This window comes from Bombyx mori, chromosome 17 (assembly GCF_030269925.1).
Source record: "Bombyx mori chromosome 17, ASM3026992v2".
NCBI lineage: Eukaryota > Metazoa > Arthropoda > Insecta > Lepidoptera > Bombycidae > Bombyx > Bombyx mori.
The window spans coordinates 6,520,466-6,548,162 of NC_085123.1; the positions used below are offsets into that span (position 1 = coordinate 6,520,466).

Genomic DNA, 27,697 nt, shown 5'->3' on the forward strand with positions numbered 1-27,697 from the left:
GACTTCGAGTGATAACCTTTTAAATAGGTATTAACCAACACTTAGGGAAAAGCCAAGTATGCTAATAAATTATGAGTGTCAATATTCTATATTAATTAAGATTGCAAATGTGAAAGCGTCATTGTTTGTTTGTTCCTCTTTCACGTCAAAACGAAGCACGGGTCTATCCGTTTTTTTTTTTTTAAATACTTTGCTTAGCGTTTGTAAAGTACAAGAAAACCTTTGATTTCAGTCTATCCAATGGTCCCAAATAGATTACCGGTACATCGAAGTGTTGAAGTGTTTGTTTAAAAAGGCTACGAAGTCAGTCCGATTACAGAACCGGACTTCGGAACTCATCCTTCTGCAGAGTAGCGTGAGGCTAAGAATTGTTTTTTTCTTTTATTGCCTTTGCAGACAGATGAGCATACGGCCCACCTGATGGTCAGTGGTTACCGTCGCACATGGACTTCAGCAATGCCAGGGGTAGAGCCAAGCCGCTGCCTACCGCTAACCTACCGTTATTTCCCCGAAACGGCTTACCGCTGGTTTGGAGACGTTTTTAAGGTTCTGGAATGGAAATGACAAGGCTTCAACATCAGCGGCGAGTACATACTTCACTTTCGACTTGCTGACGTTATTGTGATTATAGCCTAAACCTTGTCGGACCTCAGTACAATGGCTCAATAGTCTAGAGCTTCTAACCGAGTGAGCGTGAATATGAACATGGAAAAACGAAAATTACGATGAATGTCCATGTAGCGGCCATTCCAGTAAAGATCGGAAGATCTATGCTCGAAGTTATTAACGAGTATATTTACCTGAGACCTACGGTCCAGCCAGGTAGGTCTAACTTTGAAAAAGGGGTCGATCACCGAACCAAGTTGGATGGGCAGCGTTCGAAAAACTACCTACGTAGAATTTTCTCCTCACAAATTCTCAAGTTAACCACAGTTTCTCAAGATAAGAGGTGACAGACAAGACAGGGTGGTGATATCTACCCGTGCAGACTCACAAGACGTCTTATCACCGATAAAATATTTCGTTTAAAGTATTGTTTTAAATGAGATACATATGTAAATCATTAAAAATAAAAATATTTTATTTGCTGAATATTATAAATGAATTGAGATGCGTCTCGCGAAATGTAAAGTTTAATTTTATTTACAACAAATGGACCGTGTCACCTTATCTTGTTTTCATTATACAAAAATATCGTAAGTCAAAAGAAGAGAATCCAATGATAACAGTTATCGACCTCGTACAGAGCATTACTTAGGTACAAGTATATAAAGAAGCAATTATTCAGATTGTGTTTAGTGCTTTTCTTAACGTTGTGAGAATAACAAACAGTGAGTATGATTCCTTCAAAACTCTTTTTAAGTAATATATTATATATGTAATTTAATTAACAGCTGTAGTCTTCGAATACGAATCGGATCCATAATTAAAATTACTTTTTCTCCTACCTACGCCGAAAGTTCGATTTTCGTCCCGCTGCACAGGGAAGAAAGTCTAACTTTTTCTCCCTGGGTGCATTTGCAAGTGCGCATGCGCGTTAGTGTCTACGTCTGCTCTCACGCACCTAAAATTCTCCGCCATTGTTGTGCTCGGGTAATTTGCAATATTGTGTTTAGTGTAAAAGTGAAATAAACAAAAGGCAATATAATTTAATAGTGAAGTATTTAACAAAGATGAGTTCATCAGACAGTTCTTATTCAATTAGTAGTAGTTTAATTAAAAATTTAAAAAAAGTTGTTTTGATTTATGAGTATGACCTCGTTTGACCATTGTCGTAATACGGCAACTTCATAATATGTACGTAAAGACATTAAATTTAGTCATTACCAGAGCCTATAGACATCCAAAAAGGTAAATTCCCCCACCCACGTTGAGACATGAATTGTAAGTTTTAGTTTTTACAGTACCACTACTAGCCCGAAAGGCCTTCAAACCGAACCGTATCACTGGTTCACGACAGTAATAGGTGGATGGTAATTACAAGTGGGGGCTTACTAGATGTTCTACCAGGAATTACGCAAATCGTAATGTTTGCGGAGTTGATTTTTATTACACGATGCTATTCCTTCAACGTGGAAGTAATTCGTGCGTTGCGTTCGTTCGTTGATATACAGTTTCAGTGTGCTTAGTGCGAGTTTTTTATAGCGTTTTTTTTTTTCTATCTATGCTGATAGCCTTGAGAGGCTACTTCAGCTTCACCCTAACGTTTGTAGGTGAGCTCGCGGGGCTCAAACCTGCCGACATTGCTAACACGAACCCTAACAAGAGCCGTGCTTCGCAGAATCTACCACCGGATCGGAAACGCGACCCACTGAGAAGATCCGGCGAGAAACTCAGTGGGCTGTGTCTGAGGGTTAATTTACTCGTCGAGCCCTTCGTCGCAAGCGACGGGTTCGACGAGAACGGTGACCGGAAAATCGATAGCGTAAAGTTAGCTCATATTTGTATGGAGTGGGATCGTTTACGTACGTTTGCCTCTAGAGGCGCTGTTGCAACTGCATACTAAATTGGCTTAAATCTTACGCTATCGAGAACGTTAAGAAACTCGCACTAAGCACGCTGGTTAAGCCTACCTATTCCCGTTAAGAGCCTGTAGTTTCCTTAGTTTCTGACTGATTTGACAATGAAACACCCTATACTTAATCTAGCCTATTTATAGATAATTGAATTTAATTCCGTCTATACCGAAGACACGTTATATTACTGTACCTTGTACATATGTATATAAGCGAAAGTCATCGTTAATTCGACAAATAACGCTAAGCTTTCGAGCGGAATAACAGCTTTCAAAGCTTTGCTCATTACACGTTAAATAAAATAAATGTTTTCTCAATCCAACTCAATGTATACTATAATCTATATAGATATAATATAATAATATTATAAAGAGGAAAGATTTGTTTGTTTGTTTGTTTCGAATAGGCTCCGAAACTACTGGACCGATTTGAAAAATTCTTTTGCCATTAGAAGCCGATATTGTCCCTGATGAACGTAGGCTACTTTTAAAAAAAAAAAAATTATTTGATTTTTTTGGTTTCATGTGTGTTTTAATGTTTCCGAAGCGAAGCGAGGGCGGGTCGCTAGTATATAAATAAAATTGGAGTGAGTTTGTAATATTGAAATAACCGCTTTTTACTACATACATATGAATATATTATTATATACCTACACCAAAATAACATTTTTTACAATTTTTGTCTGTCTGTCTGTCTGTCTGTTTGTTCCGGCTAATCTCTGGATCGGCTGGAACGATTTTGACGGGACTTTCACTGATAGGTAGCTGATTATATAAGGAGTAACTTAGGCTAACTTTTTTTGACTAGCTTCGCCTCGCGGTGTCACCCGCGGTACGACAATAACCGCGAGTAACATCGCGGGACTCAGCTAGTGTAATATAATAAAATACCAGTAAACTTCTATAAGTTTAAATATATTTTTTGCTTACAGATGAAGCTGATAATTTTGATAACTATAATTGCTTTCGTTCACGGAAACCAAGAAGTGGAAGTACTAAAAGATAATGTGCACAATCCATCCCAACTCGTAGTCGACTACCAAACCAGCACACTGTTCTTCAGTCACTCTTCTTTGTTCGAAGGGAAAACAGTTCTTAAATCCGTTTACTTGAATCTTAACACTAAAGAGTTCGGAGAAATTTCTGGCATCAATTCGGGTATAGCTACTGCATATGATAGAAGCAAACACGTTGTGTACCTCGGTGGACAGGATGGGATATATACATTTGATTACACAACGAAATCTGCAAAGAATTTGCGTGTGACAAGTTACAGCATCTGGCAAATGTTCCATTGTCCCGTCCACGGCCTCTACTTCACGACTTTCAATCCTGACGAAAAAGCGTTTGTCTATTCTTACGGTCAAGTAGGACCTGTACCTGAACTCACCGACATCAAAACAAGATTGATTGCTGTCGGCCAAAAACACGATATATATTTTGCTAACTCCGCTGGTATATTTGTACTGAAAACTATCGATGGAGTCTTGTATAAAATACATTTAGAAACTTTTATTGTTAATGGATTCGCAAGTGACATTAATGGTAAATTATACTTTTCAACTCCGAATGATATTTTTTACATAAATGAAGATGCAGGCACATTGGATCGAGTCATCAGGGTGCAAGAAGGTGAATCTATTTGGGGTGTAGCTTTTGCCGCGGACGGTAGCATGATTTACGCTTTAGATGACAAAATAGTGATGAAGAAAAAAGACTAAAATTAATTAAATTAATGTATTTTAAAGTTCTAATTGGTTTTGGAAAAAACAGTTTTCGCAAATAAATAATTTCTGTCATGGGCACTCTTTTATTTTGAATAGCTTGTAGGTTTATACGACGAAAGAGAGATCTTCCACCGAGCTAAAGAACAAAACATAGTTCCTATAAGTTCAAGAAAAAGGGTTTTAAAGCTACGAATAAATAATAAGTCTATTTATTCGTAGTCTTAAAGCAAATAAAAAATAATTGTAGCCTCTTGTAATTGATATTTACATTGAGAATTATGTTACTTTTTTAAATTTGATATCTATCATCACTATTTTTTTTATTGCCTTTGTAGGCAGACGAGCATACGGCCCACCTGATGGTGAGTGGTTACCGCCCATGGACTTCAGCAATGCCAGGGGCAGAGCCGAGCCGCTGCCTACCGTTTAATACTCTCCACAAGCCTCGTTTGAAGAAGGACATGTCATAGCGCTCGGGAAACACCGTGGAGGGGAGCTCATTCCATAGCCGGATGGTACGTGGCAAAAAAGACCTCTGGAAACGCACTGTGGATGACCGCAGTGGCTCCAGGTAGTAAGGATGAACTCTACTCCGGTGGCGGGAGGTGCGATGGTAAAAACGAGATGCCGGTATCATCTCGAACAATTCCTCAGAGCACTCCCCATGGAACATACGGTACAAAATACAGAGGGAACCGAAGTCCCTCCGCAGACCCAGAGGTTCCAAATGAACACATACACACACAGACGAACGAACACATGAAAACACACACATATTCCGTTGTTTTGAATTTCGACAATCGCTTTAAAAGAAATCTTCCATTTTTTACTGGTGGGAGGACGTTTTATGAGTTCGTAAGGGTAGGTACCACTACCCTTCCGTTTCAGCCGTAAAGCAGTAATGCGTTTCGGTTTGAACAGTGGGACTGCCGCTATACTATACAAGCCGAGACTTAGAACTCATGTCTCAAGGTGGTTGGTGGCATTTACATTGTTGTTGAGGTCTATGAGCTCCATTGACTTAACACCGTGTGGGCTATGAGCTTGTCCACGAAACTAAACAATAATTTTTTTTATGGAAAATAACGGTACAGCAAGCGATTTGAAAAATAAAATGGTATTTTTTAAAGAACGAATTCCACATATAATCTATCTTCTATCTATATACTTATATATAAAAATAAATTGCTGTTCGTTAGTCTCGCTAAAACTCGAGAACGGCTGGACCGATTTGGCTAATTTTAGTCTTGAATTATTTGTGGAAGTCCAGAGAAGGTTTAAAAGGTAGATAAATATGAAAATGGTCGGAATTAAATAAAAATAACAATTTTGTTTTCCCTTTGATGTGTCCCCCGTCGGACGGATTCCTTTTGTTTGTTTTAAGTTTATTTTATACAAAAGTTTAGGTCTTTTATTTATCGATTGAGGCACTACGAAGTTTGCCAGGTCAGCTAGTTATATATAACTATACATATAGTTTTATTCGTGATTATGAAAACTGTACAATATTCAACGTCGGAGTACTAGATTGAAAATAATAAAAACGAGACTAAAACGTAAAAATCTATATATTAATACGTGAAGCAAAAACTTTGTATCCCTTTTTACGAAAATTGCGCGGACCGAGGAGTATGAAATTTTCCACACTTATAGAGAATATAGAGAAGAAGTGTACAATGCTAATATTTTTTTAAAAATTAAGCATAAAAGATACATTAAATCAATAAAGAAAACATTACACACACTCATTCCATGTGTTTGACGCACACACGCATGCATACTATTTATTGTCAAACTTTTGTTCTTGACGTCTGTTGTCAAATTGAGAATAGATTAAATATCGTTTGTCTTTGTTAATATTTTTTATAGTGTAGTCTTGGCGAAATTTGTGATTATAGAAGTATAAAATAGAATCATAATAGTGTACAAACTTACAATTCCAATTAATTATAGTCGAAATTCCACTACTGCGGGACCTCTAGTAATTATAATTTCATGAATGACCTGACACGTAGATACATCGAGTACATGGAGAAAGAAGCTGCTCTTTGAATTTTACTTCAAAACATCTACAAACAAACGTAGTTCAATTTAAAACTTCCGATAATTAAGATCCCGTTATATAATTATTAAGTAAACACTCTACCCCTTGTTCGCTTCATAACAGAAAATTGCTTTTACGAAACCACGTAATTACATTGCGGTTTAATAATATTTCGTCATTTCATAGATATATTTACTTTAACTCTGCCCTTTGAATGAAAACTTTTACATGGACCAAGTTTTATGGTGTGGTGGAAAGCACCCAGAGCGCTTCTAGGGTTGCTACTAGCTACAAGTCTAATATTCAATTTAAACTGCGCAGCAGCTAATTTTGAGATCAAATAAATGGTGAATCCACTTATTTTAATAATAAAAAACAAAATGATAATTTAATTATAATCACGATTCAAAACATAATAACGATATTTTATGTTTAGATGGAGGTAGGAGCTGACGGCCAACTTTGTGGCAAGTGGTGACTGGAGACTATAGACATTAACAATTTGCCGCCGCCTACCTCAAGATATAATCCCCGAGTCTCAGTTTTTATAGTATAAAGGCTGTCTCACACGTCAAACCGATATACATTACTGCTTCATAGAAATAAACCTAGTAGTTGTACCCACTCACGTGTACGCACAATACACCTTCATTAGCTCACAGACGTCCAGTGCTGGACGTAGGGCTCCCTCAAGGACGCCACAATGACCGGACCTGTGCAGCCTGCAGCCAGTGGATTCCCACGATCTTTAGCAAGTCCTCGGTCCTTCTCATGAAAGGCTTACCCACGCTGTGTTTTCCGGTTTACGGTCGCCCCTCGAGAATATTTTCTATCCGATGATTTGCAAGCGAAGTAAATTGTCCCTTAGAAATAAGGTGACGATCTACAAAACTTTCATACGCGCCGTCAAGACCTATGCAAGTGTAGTAGAGTTCGCTCACGCGGCCCGCACTAACTTAAAACACCTTCAAATTATTCAGTACCGTTTTTGCAGGATAGCCGTCGGCGTCCCGTGGTTCGTCAGGAACATCGAGCTGCATGACGACCTGGACCTAGAGTCCATCAGTAAATATCTACAGTCGGCATCAGTGCCCCATTTCGAGAAAGCGGCATGACACGAGAACCCTCTCATCGTGGCCGCTTGTAACTGCATTCCCGATCCTGCCGACCGAATGGAAAGCAGTCGACGTCGCCCAAAACACGTCATTTCGGATCCTCCCAATCCACTAACGATGCTTTTAGGTACCTCAAGCACCGGTCATCGTTCTCGTCGAACCCGTCGCTTGCGACGAAGCGCTTGACGAGTAGATTAACCCACAGACACAGCCCACTCAGTTTCTCACCGGATCTTTTCAGTGGGTCGCGTTTCCGATCCGTTGGTAGATTCTGCGAAGCACGGCTCTTGCTAGGGTTCGTCTTAGCAACGTTTCAGATTTGAGCCCCGTGAGCTCACCTACTAGCTCGGCGAATCTAGAATAACTCCTCGAGACTACTAGAATAGGTAGGAAGAAAAAAAAAAGAATATTTCGGCCTCAACGGCCATATGTTGTTCGAAAAATGTGTCCTGCCCAGTGCCACTTCAATTTTGATTATTTTGCGAATCTCTTCCTTCCTGATTACGCCTTATTATCAGTAAAATACTTTGTGCTCGATTTTGTAAAAATGAAACTACAATAATGTTTTGTCGCTAGTGCAAAGCCATTTGATTACCGGATCTTCTCAGCGGGTGACGATTACGATTTGATGGTAGATATATTAGCGAAGCAGATGCTTTAAAGCTGCAAGGTATCCAAGTCACAATAATCCTTCATGAACACCAGTTTAAAGTTTCAATATATTATTATGAGGCAGTAGACACCCCTAACCGCTGACTAGATGAAGTAGATATTACGCGGGGAAGTTACCAGTTAGTCGTTGAGATTACCGTCGTCTAATTCCCAGTGTTCTCGAGTATACTTTACCCTATTTCAGTGAGCCATAAACTTTAGTTTTACGTGTAAGCTACAAACTATTGTGCAGGACATTGTATTTCAAGTGAAATGCGTTATGAAATTCATAAAACTTTTCAATTGTATCAAAATGTGTTACGGGTCTACGTTGGTGATGTAGTAAAGAAAATAAAATAAAATAATAATAATAGAACAGTAAAATTATCACGTCAAAAAATATCTCTCACATTTAAATTAAGTAATCCTTCTTCAAGAATGTTTGGCTATATTAAATTATCTCTATCCTCTCGAAATTTCCCAGAAAATACATCGAAACTTCTAAGACGAAGTTTATTATACATTCGAAATACGATTCCTCACAATTCAGAGAAGAACAAAATACTTATAATTTATTGTACACCAAAATGAAATTAATCACGAAAGTACGGTAAATCCAAAAACTTGATTAGTGCCATCGAACTATATTACTAGCGTACTAGAATAGTGCAGATTTGAATGGCCTCATAAGAAGAACACGTTAGACTAACATTCAACGATACTTACAACTAATGTACCACACATTGATCAACAGGACGCCGTTGAACTTCAACTGGTCAACATATCACCCTTTTCAAGGCCGACCTTAATGCGCAACGCTGACGTTTCAGAAAAGGGTCACTAATTTATCTAAACACAACTAACCCTTAATTATAGTTGAAGTTATTTGCGACGCAGCTGGCCCTAGCACTGCGGGCGCTCAGCACTCATCCACTTAATGGTAATTAGTGTACTAAACAAACAATACCGTCGTTACAGCCAGGAAAATGTGGGGAATATCAGTGCGGGGCCGGATGAGAGTAGCAGATTATTCCTTTTATACTCGTTATGCTTGCGTCAACGTGTTAACTGAGAATCAAGTTTACAAATTGAACATTTTAATCGTTATTTATTATTCAATTCATGGTCGTAGTTGGTCTCTGTGTTGAAGAGGTATGCTTATTTTTAGATGATCTTGTAAAAGGAGCATCAGGTGAGAGCGAGAGAGAGCTCTTTTCTTTCATTTTCAGCCCGCCACCATCGTGCAGGGAACTGGACAAGGTCCTCGTCGCATGGCTGCTTGGAAACCAGCGTGGGAGACAAATCAATCAGGCTTAGTTCTGCATGCGCTTTGAAACAAAGCTACGGGATAGTCAAGTATCGCGCTTTTTTGTACCGCGGAGCAATAAGTTAGTGGGATCGTGTAGAATGGGCTGGTGGTCATATCGGTGATAGGAAGAAATATGTATCGACGAACAGATGTCATCTGTCATGGTCTGGACAGAGGTTGTTGAGTAATAGGAAATTTTAGTTGGTTCAACCCATACATGTTATCGGAAGTTTGATACAAAAAATTAAATATAAATAAGTAAGTCATCTTTACGCAAATTACGGAAGTCGCAGCCTAAGGTCTTAAAAAAAAAATGAATTTAAAGCTTATTGAAAATTAAAATGGTTACAATTAAACTTAATGAATGCTACTGGTCTGTCTACGGACAATGCGAGTCCAAAGACGCGAGCCTTGTGGCTGGCTTCAAAGCTTCATGAGGTAAAGGTGCTGAATCGGCGTCCCCCGCGTCAATGTGCCGTGTACGTTATTGCATAGTTTCTAGAGTGTTGCAATGCTGTCTCAGCGTTCACGACGCCAATGTATGTGTGTGGTTAAAATTCCTGTTGCATATCGGCATATTACATAGAACTAGGGTACATAACACGCATGAAGTTCGTTTATTTACTTTGTTTCTGTAAGTAATTTTTTATTTATTTCCAAAATAGAGGTAAAAGTCGAATTCAAATTTTGATTAAAATCGTTACTTCAAATTCAGACGTAATAATACAATACTAATTGATCGTCGTCATAGATGTATTCTATATATGGTCAGACAGAAAGAACCATACTACTAATAATTGCATCGAAGCCGTTATTAATTCCCGACTCAAGGAAAGGATAACCGTTTTTCACACGTGAATATCCTTGTCGCATTCTATATTCACGCACGCTTATAGTTTTCATTTTAAATTGACAATCATTAATTATGTAGCTTCATTTTCAAAATAATCTGTAAGCACGCGGTCGTAATCTCTCAATAACAAAAATCAATTCCTGTAATGTCACTGTTACGTTTGCAATAAAAAAAATCATAGCTATAAGTAATAATAAGATCTAATTAATAAATAGCATGAGATATAAATAGTTGAAGCAGACTGCAAAATTTATTGTGGCTTTCATAGTTATGAGAGACTCGGGAACGATTTACCCGGGGCGCTAGTTCTTAATAGTCAGCCTACCTACTCCATCAATCATATCAAAAAGGGAAAAGTAGTGAAGAATCGATTATTATATTCATACGTTACACATATACAATATTTGTTTGTGTATCGTTATGAAGATTTTGATTCCTTGGACTGAGCAAGTTTGCAATGGGAAGTTCTTTAAAAGAGTGCAAAGAGAAAAAGAGGTGGTGGGACATCGTGAGGTACACCGTGAGGCGTCGAAATCGGCCCCCCTAATGCTACATGACAATCACGACCGCTCTGTAAAGAGTGTAACAACTAAGAAATGTAATTAATTTTATTATGTTTATATTCATGATCTATCTGCTAGTGATAAAATACATACTATACTAGCATACTATATTACACTAGCTAAAAATATTAACTAGCCAGGATCACTCTATTGTACACTTGTTGCTGAACACTGAATAATATTTGTAAAATAATATATTACACTAGCGATCGCTTCGGAAACTGTAATTTATTACTGATTTCTCCACTATTTAATGGATGTTATTATATACATATAAACCTTCCTCTTCAATCACTCTATTTATTAAAGAAAACCGCATCAAAATCCGTTGCGTAGTTATAAAGATTTAAGCATACATAAGGATATAGGGACAGAGAAAGCGACTTTGTTTTATACTGTGTAGTGATGTACGAGTATATGTTTGCCTTTGTGGTGTGTGCCTAGAATAATACCATACCATCTCTTCTCGTGAGTATCGTAAAGAACTGGGATTTATGCCCCGAAACAGTCATACTACCGATTTGAAGTGTGGGACAGACGTTATACAATATAATTGAGAGTTCTTGACTTATAATTGCGACGCTGCAATGTCTATGCACTCATCAATAAACAAAGGGTTCATTTCAATTCTGGTTCTATATAACTTTAAATTTGTTTATTATTATTCCGTAGAGATATGAACGATGTTGTTGTCCACCTAATGCAAAGTGCTTACCGGAACGAATAAATAACAACAGTGTAAATGCCACTACCCACTTTGAGACAGAATTCACAGAATTCAAGTTTCAATTTCTATAGCAAATGTTCCATAGACACAGCCCACTGAGTTTCTCGCTGTATCTTCTCAGTGGGTCGCGTTTCCGATCCGGTGGTAGATTTTGCGAAGCACGGCTCTTGCTAGAGCCAGTGTTAACAACACTCCCGGTTTGAGCCCTTGAGCTCACCTACTAGCTCGGTGAATCTAGAATAACCCCTCGGCGTTACTAGAATAGGTAGGAAAAAAAATTTATAGCAAAAGGCTCTCCCACCGATCAAACCTAAACGCTTAACATTTGAAATAGAAGGGATGGTGATATCTCTGCCTGTGCGGGCTCACAAGACATCCTACCACCAATAAATCATACATAATATCATGATCGTATCATAATCAAACATAATAGCAACAATATTAAATTTAATTGACAAAATAAGGTTTCAGTTACATTAAAAACGGTAAACACAAAAAACATATTATAATTCTCCACCTAAAAATTGCTATGAAACGCCAAGAGATCATAAATAAATTAAAATCCTTTTGAATTCCGAGCGAATTCTAAGTTCCTATTTTCATAAAACTTCCGCTGACGTTCGAAATCCGTGCACAAGTGGTTCAGAATAACTGTTACTATGAAAGGGTTTAATGCAAGCCCGGACAATGGCTCTCTGAGGACGAATTTCGCAAAAGGAAATGATCGCGCTGCTATCGGATTACGCCCAATATGAGAGGGAACTGTTGTTTTATGATAAGGTTATTTTTGAAAATGCTTTTTTATAGTTATCCATTATTGTTTTCGTCTGCAATAAAAACCTGTCATTGATATATCATCAAAATTAAAACTAGCGATACTAATCACTATCTAAATGCACTGTTTCAATTTAACATAAAGTATTTCCATTTAGAGGTCAAACATTAACAATAACAACCAATAATTGAAGTCTATTTTAAAAAGCTTATTACAAGGGTGTGTTTACATACATACGTGTATTATTTTAACTTTTCTTTCTATTAAGGTAATGGTTGTTTGATATTCGCTAAGCATTGTGTATGTAATGAAAACCACAGCTCTTTTCCACCACAACAGTTCCTCGGCGTATGTAGGTACTAAGGGATAGAGCTAACAAGAGTAAGATTCTCAAATTGTTATTTTAAAGCATACTTTATTTTAATTGTTAATATGGGTGGACGAGATGACGGCCCACCTGATATTAAGTGGTAACCGGTGCCCATAGACATGAGCATTGTAAATGCCGCCGCCAACTTTGAGACATGCTTATGTTTTTTACAGTGCAACAGCTGACCCACTCTTCAAATCGAAACGCATTAGATATTTTTTTTATTGCGTAGATGGGTGGACGATCTCACAGCCCACCTGGTGTTAAGTGGTTACCGGAACCCATAGACATCTACAACGTAAATGCATCACCAACCTTGAGATATAAGTTCTAAAGTCTCAAGTATAGTTACAACAGCTGCCCCACCCTTCAAACCGAAAAGCATTACTGCTTTACGGCAGAAATAGGCAGGGTGGTAGTACCTACCCGTGCAGACTCGCAAGAAGTCCTACCACTAGTAATAACCGTCACCCTATAGTTAAAAAATAGAAATAAATATTGTTTTTTTTAAACCATTAGAGTATCAGCAGTCTAATGACGTAGTACCCATAAAACTTCTAGACTATGCGTTATGAGGCAGCCATATTCGTTTTTGTCAGTATCAAAACAAGCGAAGTGCTTAATCTCTGTGAACTTAATCAATCTCGAACTGACAAAGTTTGCATAATATCGACGCGGTCTCATCGCTACTTCTCAGTTGCAAATTACTCATCCGATCTTGAACACTAAGAAAACTTTCTTCGAATATAAATTGAATTGCTAATTCGTTGCTAACCCCTACCGCTCCTAATTCTGACAAGCGCTCCATACTGCTCGTGGAAACACGTTTTTTCGCAATTTTTATAACCCTTAAAATAATTTCAAATATTTGCAAATATTAAGTGCTTCTATTTTTGCTAACGGAGCAACACCGCTAATATAAATGACATTAGCGTTCAACACAAGTGTTATACGTAGTCTTGCGATAAATACAGAGACAAAGGAAAAAAAAATCTATTGCAAATTACATTTATTACTTTTACAGTGTGTTAGTTAAATACATAAATATAAAACAATTTAAAGTATTAAAAGCTTATTCGAAGTGGTCTCCATTGGCTGCAATACAGTCCTTTAAACGTTGAGGCCAGTTATCAATAGAAGCACGCACTCTTTCCATGGGAAAAATTTTCACTGCCAATCGTACGGATTGTTTTAGGGACTCCAAATTATCATGGCGCTTAGAGCAAGCCGTACTCTCTAAAACTGACCATAAATCATAATCCAGCGGATTAAGATCGGGACTAGACGACGGCTAGTCTTCAGCTCTGATGAAGTCCGAAACGTTCGTTTCCAACCAAGACTGCGTAGACCGAGCTTTATGACCTGGCGCCGAGTCTTGCTGGAAGGACCATTCTTGATTATTGAACATAATGATTATTGAACATTGGACCTTCTCAAGAATGGTATCTTGATACACTTGTGCCGATGTTTTGATACCTTTTTCACAAAAGTATGGCTCAGTCACTCCTTCATAGCTAATACTCCACCAAACCATCACTAAAGTCGGATAGTGCTCACGTTGCACTCTGTCGACTAATTGGGAAGCTTCCTTTTAGCTTTGAGCATAAATACGGTCATTTTCTTTGTTAAAATGTTGCTCAATTGTAAAATTTTTCTCATCCGTAAACAAAAAAATTCTATGACCTCCCTTTGCGTACCACTTCAGTAGTTGTTTCGATTTTACCACCCTATTCTCTTTTAAATTATCAGTTAAGAAATGACCAGTATGTCTCTTATAGGCTGCAAGTCCTAAGTCATCTTTTAAAATACGCGACATGGCTCTAGGTGCTATCTTCATCTCCCGAGATAAAATCTTTTGCTTTCGGACAGGATTTCTTCGAATTCTTTCCCTTACTTCTTTGACCACCTTTTTCGTACGAACACTACGTTGACGGCCAGATCTTTTCTGTCACAAACAGAGGAGGTCTCATTGCACCTATTAATAGCCCGGTACACAAACATTTTACTAATACCAAGCGTATGGAGAGTTTTAAAAATTGCATTTGGCTCCATACCTACTTTATGTAATGCAATCACAGCGATTCGGTTCTCTTTATCACCCCACTCCATTTTAATATCGCAAATTATTGCACAATGTATTGGCGCCAAAATGAGAAAACTCAGTGAGCAATCATATAAATATGACAGAGTCCAAATTCAAATGTAATATTTTGTTTATTTTTAATTGTTTTTTTTTTTTTTTTTTTTATTGCCCTTGTAGGCAGACGAGCATACGGCCCACCTGATGGTGAGTGGTTACCGTTGCCCATGGACTTCAGCAATGCCAGGGGCAGAACCAAGCCGCTGCCTACCGGTAACAGTATTTGTAACAGTATTTATTTGCCAGACTAAGTATATCTGAAATTCATAGTAGTATTCATTGCTTACAGCTTAGCGTACCGTACATAAATACATAAATATATTCCAATTCTTGCAATTTTTGAAAAGTGGACGTTCAAAAAGAATGTTTTTCAGATCATGTGCGGAGACCTTATCGATTTTGACTTCGCTCGAACTCGGCGTCCAGGTTACGTTTATTTAATTTTAATTCATTAAACTCATTGAGTTGTGCCTTCCTTTGGTATTCAAGATAATTTCGTTTTAATTATTTTACAAATGAAGTCACGAAACGATCCAGTCTCATTTTATGTTAGCAAAATGTTAAATCAACAAAGTTCGAAGGCTTGTTTTAAGGCTTGTAAAAAAGAAACATAATATACGTATTTAAATAAGAAGCCAAGCCTGTGGAACTGTTTAAAATGTCTTTTCACGCAACAAAAGTTACAATCCACTCCTTCGTCAATGTATCCAATAAAATCGTACGAACAAATGAATTATAGATTTATTTTACAGACTAGCTTTTGCCCGAGACTTCGTTTTTTTTTTTTTTTTTTTTTTTTTTTTTATGATTGAAAGTTTACTGGTGGCCCGAAGGCCTTTCCAGTTTCACCAGGACAGGTGGGCGAGCAAAGGCTCAGCCAAGAGGGGTGGGATTTGCTAACAACTGCCTGAGCGCCTCCGAAGGAGACCTAACCACTCAAGAGCAATTGTTTCGCGAATGAATCTACTACCGGATCGGAATCGCGACCCGCTGAGAAGATCCGGCGAGAAACTCAGCGGGCTGATGCATGGGTTAGGTTGCACGTCGACCTCTTTGTCGAGTTCGACGAGTACGGTTACCGGGGTCCCTAAGCCTGCCCCTAGTATTAGAGCTGAAGGCATCTAATGCAAAGGTTATTGGATCTGATGGATCCGTAAGGACGTGTCTAGGGCGTCGACGGTGACTGGCTCCTGCATGATCAGGATTCGGGGAGTAGTCAGCGGCGGCAACGATAAGGCGATTATCATGACGCATAGCCTTATCGAAGTATCGTTCCGACGCTGACTTCATGTATTTCCGAATTGATTCGAGGCCCAGGTCGTCGTGTAGGTCAACGTTCCTCACGAACCACGGAGCCCCGACAGCTAACCTGCAAAAGCGGGATTGTAGGGATTGGAGGGTGTCTATGTGTGTGCGGGCCGCGTGAGCGAACACCACACTCGCGTAAGTCATGACGGGCCTTATGCAAGTTTTGTAAAGTGTCACCTTGTTCCGAAGGGACATTTTACTCCGCTTACAGATCATGGGGTAGAGTCTACCGAGAATAAACGCGGCACGGTCACGGACTGATTTTATATGCGGGCGGAATGTCATCGATGCATCCAGGGTAACGCCCAGGTACTTGACCTTCCTGGCCCAGGGTATGGGTTGTCTAAAGAGAGTAATCGGGGGTGTGAGATTCCTCCTCCTAATCCGGGAGGAAATCCGTGTGGAGCTTCCCCTCTGAAATAGCACCGCAGTACTTTTCGATGGGTTGATGTCTATGCGCCATTTTCGGAACCACTGTCCTAGGGCTAGGGCTGCGCTCTGAAGCTTCTTCGCGATTAGGGACTTATTTCTACTAGAATAGTAAACAGTCGTGTCGTCGGCGAATAAAGCTAAATGGGTCGGCGGCGACCGGGGAATATCGTTGACGAATAAGCTAAATAGGAGGGGTGAGAGGACAGAGCCTTGCGGGACTCCAGCTGTGAGAGGTCGTGGGGAGGAGCGGGTTCCCTCGACTCGATATCGAAAAGAGCGGTTCGACAAGAAGTCCCGTATGATGAGCACGAGACTATCCGGCACGCCCATGTTGAATAGTTTGAAAATCAAAGCATTGTGCCAGACTTTGTCGAACGCTTTTGCGACGTCGAAGAAGAGAGCTCCTGTGTATAACGGTTTTGATCGATTAAGCCCCACAAGAATGTGCTCCGTGAGGCGGTGCACCTGTTGAACGCATGAGTGATTTGTACGGAATCCGAATTGTTCATCGATGAGAATGCCCTTGGATGAGACGAAGTCTCTGAGGCGTTTGTAGAGCAGACGCTCATACAGTTTGCCTAGAGACATGAGGAGGCTAATCGGGCGGTAGCTCGTCGGATGATTTTTTGGTTTACCGGGTTTATGTATGCCGATAACGTCCGCTTCTTTCCACACCGCGGGAAAGATACAGTTCGCCATAGCGGCATTGAAAATAGATGCCAACATCACGATGAGTTGGACGGGTAGAAGTTTAATAACGCGGTTAGATATAACGTCGGAACCGGGAGCCTTGCGAGGACGTAGGTCTTTGATCAAGTCTTTAACTTCCATCGGGGTGACGGGTGGTAACGCATCCGAGGGTGGCAAGGAGGCTCTGCGTTCTACCTCACTGTCTACTAATTCTACATGAACAGGGTCCACGGATTGAGTGCTGGGCGTGCACTGGGTTTGCAATGTATCGGCCAGCAGCTCTGCTTTTTCGTCATCATCGAACGCCGCGAGTCGGCCTGAGGGGCCTACGAGGGGGGGCATAGTTACTACCGTATCCGATTTGAGAGTACGAGCTAAGCGGTAGTAAGACCTTTGTGAGGGCGCGAGTCCTTCTAAGAAATCAGACCATCTGGCATCTCGGACTTCGGCGATGCGAGACTTTACGTCGCGTTGTAGGGCACGCATTCGAATACGATTTTCCGCGGTAGGATACCTGTCGTAGGCGCGTATCGAGGCGTTCTTAGCTCTAAGGAGTTCCCTAATATCATCGGACAATTTGAAGCGGTGAAGGAAGTCCTCCGCTACAACTTGTTTCGATGATCTATCTAATGTTGAGGTGATGTGTGACGTTAAGATGTCTATAGCTTCAGCGGTATCCTGAGGAGACGGGGTAGAGTCCGGGTTAAACGGGAGCGATGGTGGATCAGATTCAGCCAGGCTGATGCCCAGCGTGTGCCAATCCACCACAGTCCTCGTGACGGGAACGGAGTCGGGAGCGCGACCGAGCTTCATAATGACGGGACGATGGTCTGAATCTAACTCTGAAACTACTTCAATCGAATGTAATCGCAGAGTTACGTTTTTTAATAACGCTATGTCGAGTATATCCGGGCGATGCGCGATGTTTAGCGGGTAGTGAGTCGGTGTTAGCGGAGCGACGATATCGAAGGCGAGATCATCGACTAACGCGTCAAGCCGCCTGCCATTCGGGGTTGTGGTGTGTGAGTTCCACCTGATGTGTTTACAATTTAGGTCGCCCGCCAGAATGACAGAGCTCCCCATGCCGAGCAGCGCCTCGATATCACTGCTTAGAACGATCTTATCCGGTGGAAGATAAACGGACGCGATAACGATCGGCGCGTGTCCCGTCAGTGAGATTCGGCACACTGATGCTTCGATATTAGCGAGCGCGGGAGGATCGAGCGGGACGCAATGCAGGGCTCTTCTATAGTAAATGACGGTACCACCACCACGAGCAGAGAGCCTGTCGTTCCTGACCATGTTATAGTTCGCGATTTTAGGGTCACGGCGCGCGGGCTTAAGTAGGGTCTCCTGCACTAAAAAGATATAAATTTGATGGTCACGCAAAAAGTCAGAAACCTGATCACGTTGATTTGCGAGACCGTAAGCGTTAAAAAATCCTATCGTTACGGATAGGGGCTTTATTCTACTTATATACGCCATTGATTACCGGCGGAGTGAGGGGAGGACGTACGTATTTAATGACGCGTATACGTCGGCGTATTCTTGCACAACGGCGATAAAGTGTTGTGCAGTGGAGGCAGCGCGAATGGCGTCGCCCAAAGCGTTAACGCGCTCAAAGTTGATCGACTGAAAGAAGTCGATCGCTAAAGCGAGATTGTCGGACGCGGTCGGAGGGCAAGTCGCGGGAGAGGGACGAGTTGCGGGGGCGGGACGAATCGCGGAGGAGGGAGTTGTAACCGTGTTCGTGTACGGCAGCGGTTTCGCCCAAGCCGAGACACTGGGCACCGGCGCCGGATCGAACGCTGGCTTAGCCTGCGACACAGAGGGTGCCGAGGTTTTGATGTCTGGGCCGGAAGCTCGGAGGCGGTTTTGGCGGGCGACGCGGCGATTTATTTTCGGGGCTCGGGGGCATCCGCGGTAATTTGCGGGGTGACCCTGTGTACGACACAGGACGCAGCTAGGCGGTTCCGTCGCGGTTTTTTGATCGCGAGTGCAGAGGGCCGTGGCGTGATCTCCTAAACACTTGACGCATCGGGGGCGCGCGTGACAGTTACGGGAAGAATGCCCGTATAATTGGCAGTTATGGCACTGGCTAGGTGTGCCTTTCTTGTGTGGGGTTTCGACGGCGATTCCGGAAAGGCTACAGACCGTTCGGATGTTGAATATTTGCTTACCCTCGGGGGTAGGCTGGAGGGCGACGAGAACAATGTTATATGGCTCCCTTCCGCGACCTGTGTGCATGCGGTGTACGGAGTTAACCGGTAGGCCTTGTTCGAGAAGGTCGGCCTTGACTAGCTCGGCATCCAACTCTTTAGGGATGCCACGTATGACGGCACGGAGTTCGCGCTCCTCCTGGAGCGTATACGTGTGGAAACTTATACGTTCCTTACGGAGGTAAGAAGAGAGGGCCCTATGGTCGTCGGGTGTTCGAACCTTAATTTGAATGCCGTTCGCGAGGTTACGGGCATTCGTGAAGTTGATATTTTTGGCCTTAAGGGCCAGAGAAACTCGATCCCAAGCTGCCTTCTCTTGAAGGATAACCGGGGGAGGGGTCTGGGTTTTATTTTGTGCCACCGGACGCGGCGACGGAGTGGCACGGGCTGGAGGCGCAACGGGGGTCTGAGGGCGGGGGCGCGACGCGTTCGCGGCTTTACTAATTTTAGCGGCCGCGGGAGCTCGAGACTCCGCGGCACGCTTCTTACCCTTTTGTACCAGGGTGAATCCATCCGTCGATGAGGCGGGAGCGAGGTCGACCTCCATCTCCGAGTCAGAGTCGGAGGACGAGGAGGCGGGCGCAGGTGACCTACGAGCAGGTGTTTTGGAGGGCACGACGGAGGCTGCGGATGATCGCGCTGCTGGAACGGTGGCCACGGCGGACGACGCAGCAGTTTTACTCGCCAGTATAGGCGACGCGGGAACGGCAGGCACGACGGAGGCTGCGGTGCTCGATGCAGAAGCTTTGCACGCAGGTACAGGCGACGCAGGAGCAGCGAGCTCGGCGGAGTCCACGAGAGGGCTCGCGGTGTGATCGGCCTTGAAGGCCAGAACCGAGACTTCGTCCGCGTGGAATAATAGTTCACAAATAATGCTTTATTTTAGAACAAATTTGGTCAGCATAAAAAACGTTATAGTGAGGCAATCTTGAACATATAGACAATTGCTGTCGCGGATTTTTTTTAGATCTTTTAAAGGGGAACAATTCTCTCATACATTATTTTAGCGAAACTTTAACTGTTTCCGCAGCGCACGCAGCGGAATCTCTCAAAAAGGAAAAACCCCCGATTTTGCAACATTCTTCTTTATTGGTGCTCCGTTTGTATTGGTCTTAGCGTGATGTTATATAGCCTATAGCCTTTCTCGATAAATGGACTATATAACACTGAAATTTGAATTTTTCAATTCCGACCAGTAGTTCCTGAGATTAGCGCGTTCAAACAAACAAACTCTTCAGCTTTATAATATTAGTATAGATAACACTAAGAACTAACTTAAGCTAACGATTCTACTTTATATTTCAGAATAATACAATCGAAGTTTTCGTTGGCACATTTCTAAACATCAGCCGAGTTCTCTCTATATTGGTATTATGTGACACCCTTAGCGACAATGACTAAGTCTGAAAAGTTCGCAAAAATTCTACATGCGACTTTGGGGACACTCGACAGGGCCAAAGATTTCACAGCGCATTTTTGGGTGAAAGTCATTTTCAGTAGGAGTATATTCTGTATGCGTATTATATTTTATATTAAAACTACAGTTGTTGTTACTAACCTTATACTCTTTGCTAATTACGATATTTTTACTTGTCAAAAGTGAAGTCAGTCGCACAATAAATATCGTTGCAACCACACACAGTTTTTCTTTACGGATAGTACGCAAACCAAATTGAACCTTAATTACATTAATCATATTGGTCAAATTCGAGCGGATTTTTTTGAACATACAAGCTATCGAAGATGGACGCCGGTCAGTGAAAATATTGTTTTCCAGTAAGCCGTAAACCACATTCCAGTGATTTAAAGACAAATAATTTATACATAATTTATAAATATTACAATTTTATTCCGTTTTCTGGTTGGACGGTACTATGGATGAACTTTTGAACGTTTTAGAAGATACCGCTGCGCTCTTAAACAAAACTCAAATTAATTTAAAGAAATGTCCAAAAGCTAGATTGACAAGAGGTTATGTAGAAGCAAGAATCAAATGTATCGAAGAATATTGGACTACATTTAAGCAAACGCATCTACAATTGGTAAAAATAACACCGAAAGAACAAAGACAAGAGTTACCATATTTTCAAAATGAAGATTACTTCGTGTTCGAAGATTTGTATCTCGTCTTGTTAGCCGATTTAAAAGATCTTTTGCAATCTTTCACACAAGCAGCCGCGCCGAGTACTTCAACGTCCTCACCAAATAATTCTACGATTATTGCGGATACCGAAAACCTTGTTCGGCTACCGAGAATCGAATTACCGAAATTCACTGGAAACTATGAAGATTGGCCTACGTTTCAAGATTTGTTTACCTCCTTAGTGGATAAGAACCCGGCTTTAAGTGACGTACAAAAGTTACATTACCTTAAGAGTACAGTCAGCTGCGAGGCAGAAACATTATTAAAACCTATTCAAGTCACGGAAAACAATTATAAAAAAGCATGGAATATTTTGAAGTCAAGGTATGGAAATAAACGATTAATAATTAACTCAGTGTTGAAGAAATTATTTAATCAGAAGAAAATTAGTTCTCAGTCTGCAAATCAATTAAAAAATTTATTAGACGTCACGACAGATTATTTGAATAATTTAGAAAATTTAAACATACCTACGAGCTCCTGGGATCCTATAATGATATTCCTTGTGATACAAAAGTTAGACCCGGAGTCTCACAAAGAATGGGAGCAGACAGCTTATTCAAAATCAGAGGACGAACTACCAACTTGGGAGAATTTAAAAGATTTCCTGCAGTCAAGATACCGTACCTTAGAACTTGTATTGTCCGTGTCAGGGACTTGTAGCAGCCGTGACAAACCTGTAAGAGAACGTTCACACTTAGTAACTGCCACAGCCACCACGTCACAGCCAAATGAAAGAACTTGCGTGCTCTGTAAAGAAAAACATACATTATGTCATTGTAAGAATTTTACCAAACTGCAACCTAAAGAAAGATCTGATTATGTCAAGACCAATAATCTGTGTTTTAACTGTTTGGTACCTGGGCATTCTGCTTACCAGTGTAAGTTACAAATGTCCTGTCGCTTATGTAGAAGACGGCATCACACTCTTCTCCACCGCCATCAAGAATCGGCACAAACTGAGGAAAGGAATCAACCGAGTGCATCTCACCACGGGGTAGAAGAGAAAGAAGAGGTTATTAATAGCATGGTGGCGTCACATCACAGTACTAAGCAAAGCACAGCACTACTAGCCACAGCGATGGTTTTAGCGAGGAACGAGCATAACCAAACCGTTGTTCTTCGTGCGCTAGTAGACCAAGGTTCGCAGGCTTCATTTTTAAGCGAGAAGGCGGCTCAAATGCTCAAACTTACCAGGCAATCAGCGAGAGGAAATATTATCGGGGTGGGATCTACTAGGACTAATGTTGATCACGTGGTTCAACTTAAGATTGGCTCCCGCTGGAACCCAAGCTTCGAAATCAACATACAAGCATATGTTATGAGTAAACAGTTGACCACGAAGATCCCCTCCAAAGCTGTAACTGTCACACATTGGCCACATCTAGAAGGACTCAACCTGGCAGATCCAGACTACTTCCAACCAGGTTCTATAGACTTACTTCTTGGTGTTAAAGAGTATGCACAGATTGTGCAACCAACACTTATTAAGGGCCCTCCAGGTTCTCCATGTGCCCAAGAAACCAACCTGGGGTGGATCCTCTTCGGAGAAATCGATAATAACCGTGAAAATGAATCATTTCTGGTCCTTCATCATCAAGTCCATATAGATCATATGTTGAAATCCCTCTGGGAAATTGACAATGATAAAAAGAGAATATTAACAAAGGAAGAAAAGCTATGTGAAACAATATATGAAAGCACACATACGAGAAATAGTGAAGGAAGATATCTAGTAAGGCTGCCATTTAATACAAATAATCCAATTTCGATTGAAGGAAATACGAAGGAAATAGCTAGAAAAAGGTTACTTCAACTAGAAAGAAGATTTAAGAAAGAAACTAAACTGAAAGAAGATTATACAAAGGTCATGCAAGAATACATAAAAGCTAACTACATGGAAGAAATAACTAAGAATGAAATAAATGAGAGAAAATCAGTATACTTACCTCATCACGCCGTGGTACACGCAGACAGAGAAACTTCTAAGACACGCGTAGTATTTGATGCTTCAGCGAAGGGCTCTAACTGCGTTTCTCTAAACGATGAATTGCTTGTAGGTCCGCAACTGCAAGAGGACTTAAGGAACATACTTATGAGATCGAGATTACATCGTGTTTGCTATGCAAGTGATATACAAAAGATGTACCTGCAAATATTACTTTATGAAGAAGACGCCGATCGATATCAACGCCTTTTGTGGAGAGAGAATGATACAGACCCGATTAAAGAATATCGTATGCTTCGTGTTACATTTGGTACAGCGGCGGCCCCTCACCTGGCTGTAAGAACGCTTCACCAGGTAGCTGACGATGAGGGTCGAAATCATCCAATGGCTGTTCGAATTATTAAAGAAGATTTTTACATGGACGACTTAATGTCAGGGGAGAGCAGTGCTCCTGAAGCCATAAAGAGAGCACAAGAAATAGATAATATTCTACAGAAAGGTGGATTTGTTTTATCAAAATGGTCATCCAATTCTGCTGAATTTTTGAAATCTATCGAACCAAACAAACGTACATCTCGAGCACAGTTGGATTTTAAATTGGGTGATTATTACAAAGAGAGTATTACAAAGAGAGGCATACTATCTGATATTCAAAGACTTTTTGACCCACTGGGATGGATCGCCCCTAGCTTAATTTTGGCTAAGATACTCATACAAAAGCTATGGCTAGAACCGATTGGCTGGGATGACGAGATTAACCAATCGCTGTTACACAATTGGCTGACAATAAGAGAAGACTTTGAACATGTAAAAGAGATAGGTATTCCAAGATGGCTAAACACAGTAAGCACACAGATGGAAAACATCGAGGTTCATGGTTTCAGTGATGCTTCCATGAAAGCCTATGCCGCGGTGGCTTACATTCGTTTGAAGAGGGAAGATGCTTCAGTATTCACCAATCTATTAGCTGCCCGTACTAGAGTGGCACCACTCCGTACCGTGTCTCTACCACGCCTGGAGTTATGTGGGGCGCTGTTATTAGCAAGGTTACTTAAGCAAATAGAAAATGCAATGCGTATACCTACTTCTAACATCTATGCATGGACAGATTCTTCAATTGTTCTTGCATGGCTATCTGGTGATCCTCATAGATGGAAGACATTCGTGGCGAACCGGGTCGTAGAAATTGTAGAGAATGTAAACACACACCGATGGTTCCATGTAGCTTCGGAAGAGAATCCTGCAGACATTGGGTCGCGGGGCATGCTGCTGGCGGACTTGAAACAGAAAGACTTGTGGTGGACAGGGCCTAAGTGGTTATGCAAAAAAGAAATAATATACAGTAAGCCAGGAATAACAGAAACAGAATTGGAAATGAAACCAATAAAATTAAATACTTACCACAATGCAGAAGAACTAAAACCTTTAACCGCTCAGTTTGAAGATTTTGATACGTTACCAGAATTACTAAAAACGATTATTTACTGTAAAAGATTTTTAAGATACAAAAGTAATTTAAGTACGAGCAAGGAAATAACTACACAAGAATTTGAAGAGGCGCTTATCACATGCATTAAGTTAGTACAACAAGAATTCAAAGAAGAAATAGATCGGCTAAGAGATAAGAAACAAGTTAGAAGAAAAAGTAAATTACGATCGCTAAACCCATACCTGGATGAGAATCATATCCTCAGGGTGGGCGGTCGCCTTAAACATACTAACTTACCTGATAACCGAAAACACCCAATTATTCTTGGAAACAAGAACACCCTAGTACACTTGATCGTTGCTGACGCCCATATCAAGACACTACATGGAGGGGTTCAGTTAATGCTATGTTATCTCAGATCAAAATATTGGATCCTAAGGGCAAAATCAATAACAAAATTATGTCGTTTGCCGGTGGATTCCACTCGGTGAAAGGTCATCTTGTAATTTTGTCAAGATTCTCTACCAATGTCACTGTAGCAATATTATACTAAGTCGCAAGTTAAGCATATTGTATTATGATGTCTAGTATTTAAGCAACCTTTATTTCGTTTTGTAGAATATTGTTTTGAAGTCACCTTGACGTTGTAATTAGTGCAATAGATTTAGAAAGAACTTAGTAGTCCTATGGTGGGCGGTATGTTGTTACTAACCTTATACTCTTTGCTAATTACGATATTTTTACTTGTCAAAAGTGAAGTCAGTCGCACAATAAATGTCGTTGCAACCACACACAGTTTTTCTTTACGGATAGTACGCAAACCAAATTGAACTCTAATTACATCATTCAACAGTCAAAACCGTTTACTGCAACATCGTTTAATACAACATACCGGTTATAATAACCAAGAACAAAGGTCCCGGCTGAATGCCATATGACCGCCTTATTAAAAATATTGCTTTCTACGACATTGGTAATAACGACATACCTCATAAAACGACCACATTTAACTAATATTTCGGAGAATTAGATCTGTTAGAACGACCGGCTAAGCTGTATTGTAAACAATTTGAATAGGTATCCACATTTGTCTTCAATGGCTTTTAAAATCAGGAAAAAAAACAATAGGATTTAGTTTGTGTAGTAGTGTAGGGTCTTTTCTAATTCTTAGAAACAAAACACGTGCATGCGGTAGGTAGTCAAAGCCCGCTTCTTCATATCTCTTCAGTTAGTTTGTTACTTATCTATACACAAGACGCACCAAAACTTTGTGGAGTTATTCGTGAAACTTTCAAAATGTCGCAAAGAAAAATAAAACAAATTAATATTGAAGAAAAAGCGCGTATTATATAAATATATTTTTCCAATACATAATTCCCTATCGATTTGTTTGTACTTGCACGATACACATTAAACATCACCGGTTGTTACGACTATCGGTTTTTACGACTGAATATGAGAAGTCCCTTCGATGTCGTTATAACAGATTTTGACTGTATATACATAGGTATTAAACTATTTTAAGGACTTTCGAACTCAAAATAGAACTAGTCATCACTATAAAACGCAGCAGCTAGACGAGCGAGATGAATGGGCAGGTGTAGAATAGGATAAATGCGGCATAGCTACTGAGCACGCAGCTTTTTTTCTCTTTATTTTTCCTACCTATGCTGATAGCCTTGAGAGGCTATTCAGCTTTACCCTAGCATGTAGGCGAGGTCTCGAGGATAAAACCGGAGGTGTTGCTAACACTGGCCCTGGCAAGAGCAGTGCTTCGCAGAATCTACCACCGGATCGGAAAAGCGACCCACTGAGAAGATCCGGAGAGAAACTCAGTGGGCTGTGTCTATGGGTTAATTTACTCGCCGAGGCCTTCGTCACAAACGACGGGATCGGCGAGGACGGTGACTGGTGCTTGAGGTACCTAAAAGCACTGGGATTGGGAGGATCCGTAATGACGTGTTTAGGGTGACATCGACTGTTTACTATTCGGTCCACAGGATCAGGTATGTAGTTTCCTTTAGCCACGACAAGAGGGTTTTCGTGTCGTGCCGCCTTCTCAAAGTTTACACGCAGCGCACCGGGCAAACGATTTTAACATAGCTGTGTATATGTAAGAGAGCGCGATATAAACACGCGCTAATTCTGTATGAAGTCAACAGTGACGATGACGTTTTACTAATTGTACGCGTGGCAGTAGAGGATGCGACCATTCTAAAATCTGCGGCTTAGAACCCACCACAATCCAGAGGATCTTAGATAATAGTGGTTTTCCCGGACGTGAATAAGAGATGACTGTAGAGCTACTTACTGGTGGACGTATCTGTAAGCCCACACGGTAAGTACTTGTCTATTAAAGCCACAAAACATTGATGAATTCCGATTTGAAGGGTGAGACTCCCGTTATATGTATAATAAAATTGAAATTTACATACATGTTCGTCTGTCTGCAAACGAAATAAAAATGTCCGTCGTTTGAAATCGTCGTGGCCTAAAGGATAAGACGTCCGGTGCATTCGTATCGAGCGATGCACCGGTGTTCGAATCTCGCTGGCGGGTACCAATTTTTCTAATGAAATACGTACTCAACAAATGTTCACGATTGACTTCCACGGTAAGGGAATAACATCGTGCAGTAAAAATCAAACCTGCAAAATTATAATTTGCGTAGTTACTGGTGGTAGGACCTCTTGTGAGTCCGCACGGGTAGGTACCACCGCCCCGCCTATTTCTGCCGTG

At 40.9% G+C, this 27,697-nt stretch overlaps 2 protein-coding genes across 2 annotated transcripts; both read left to right on the top strand.

The window, feature by feature from the left end:
- Nucleotides 1-117: 117 nt before the first annotated feature.
- On the top strand, nucleotides 118-4,314 carry LOC101745519 (ommochrome-binding protein). The gene is made up of 2 exons (XM_062673336.1): nucleotides 118-1,331; nucleotides 3,448-4,314. The coding sequence occupies exon 2, from the start codon at nucleotides 3,448-3,450 to the stop codon at nucleotides 4,234-4,236; it is 789 nt and encodes a 262-aa protein (XP_062529320.1). The 5' UTR covers nucleotides 118-1,331; the 3' UTR covers nucleotides 4,237-4,314.
- A 17,760-nt stretch (nucleotides 4,315-22,074) lies between these two features.
- Nucleotides 22,075-25,449, top strand: LOC119629790 (uncharacterized). Its single transcript, XM_038016969.1, has one exon. The coding sequence runs from the start codon at nucleotides 22,075-22,077 to the stop codon at nucleotides 25,447-25,449; it is 3,375 nt and encodes a 1,124-aa protein (XP_037872897.1).
- Nucleotides 25,450-27,697: the final 2,248 nt, after the last annotated feature.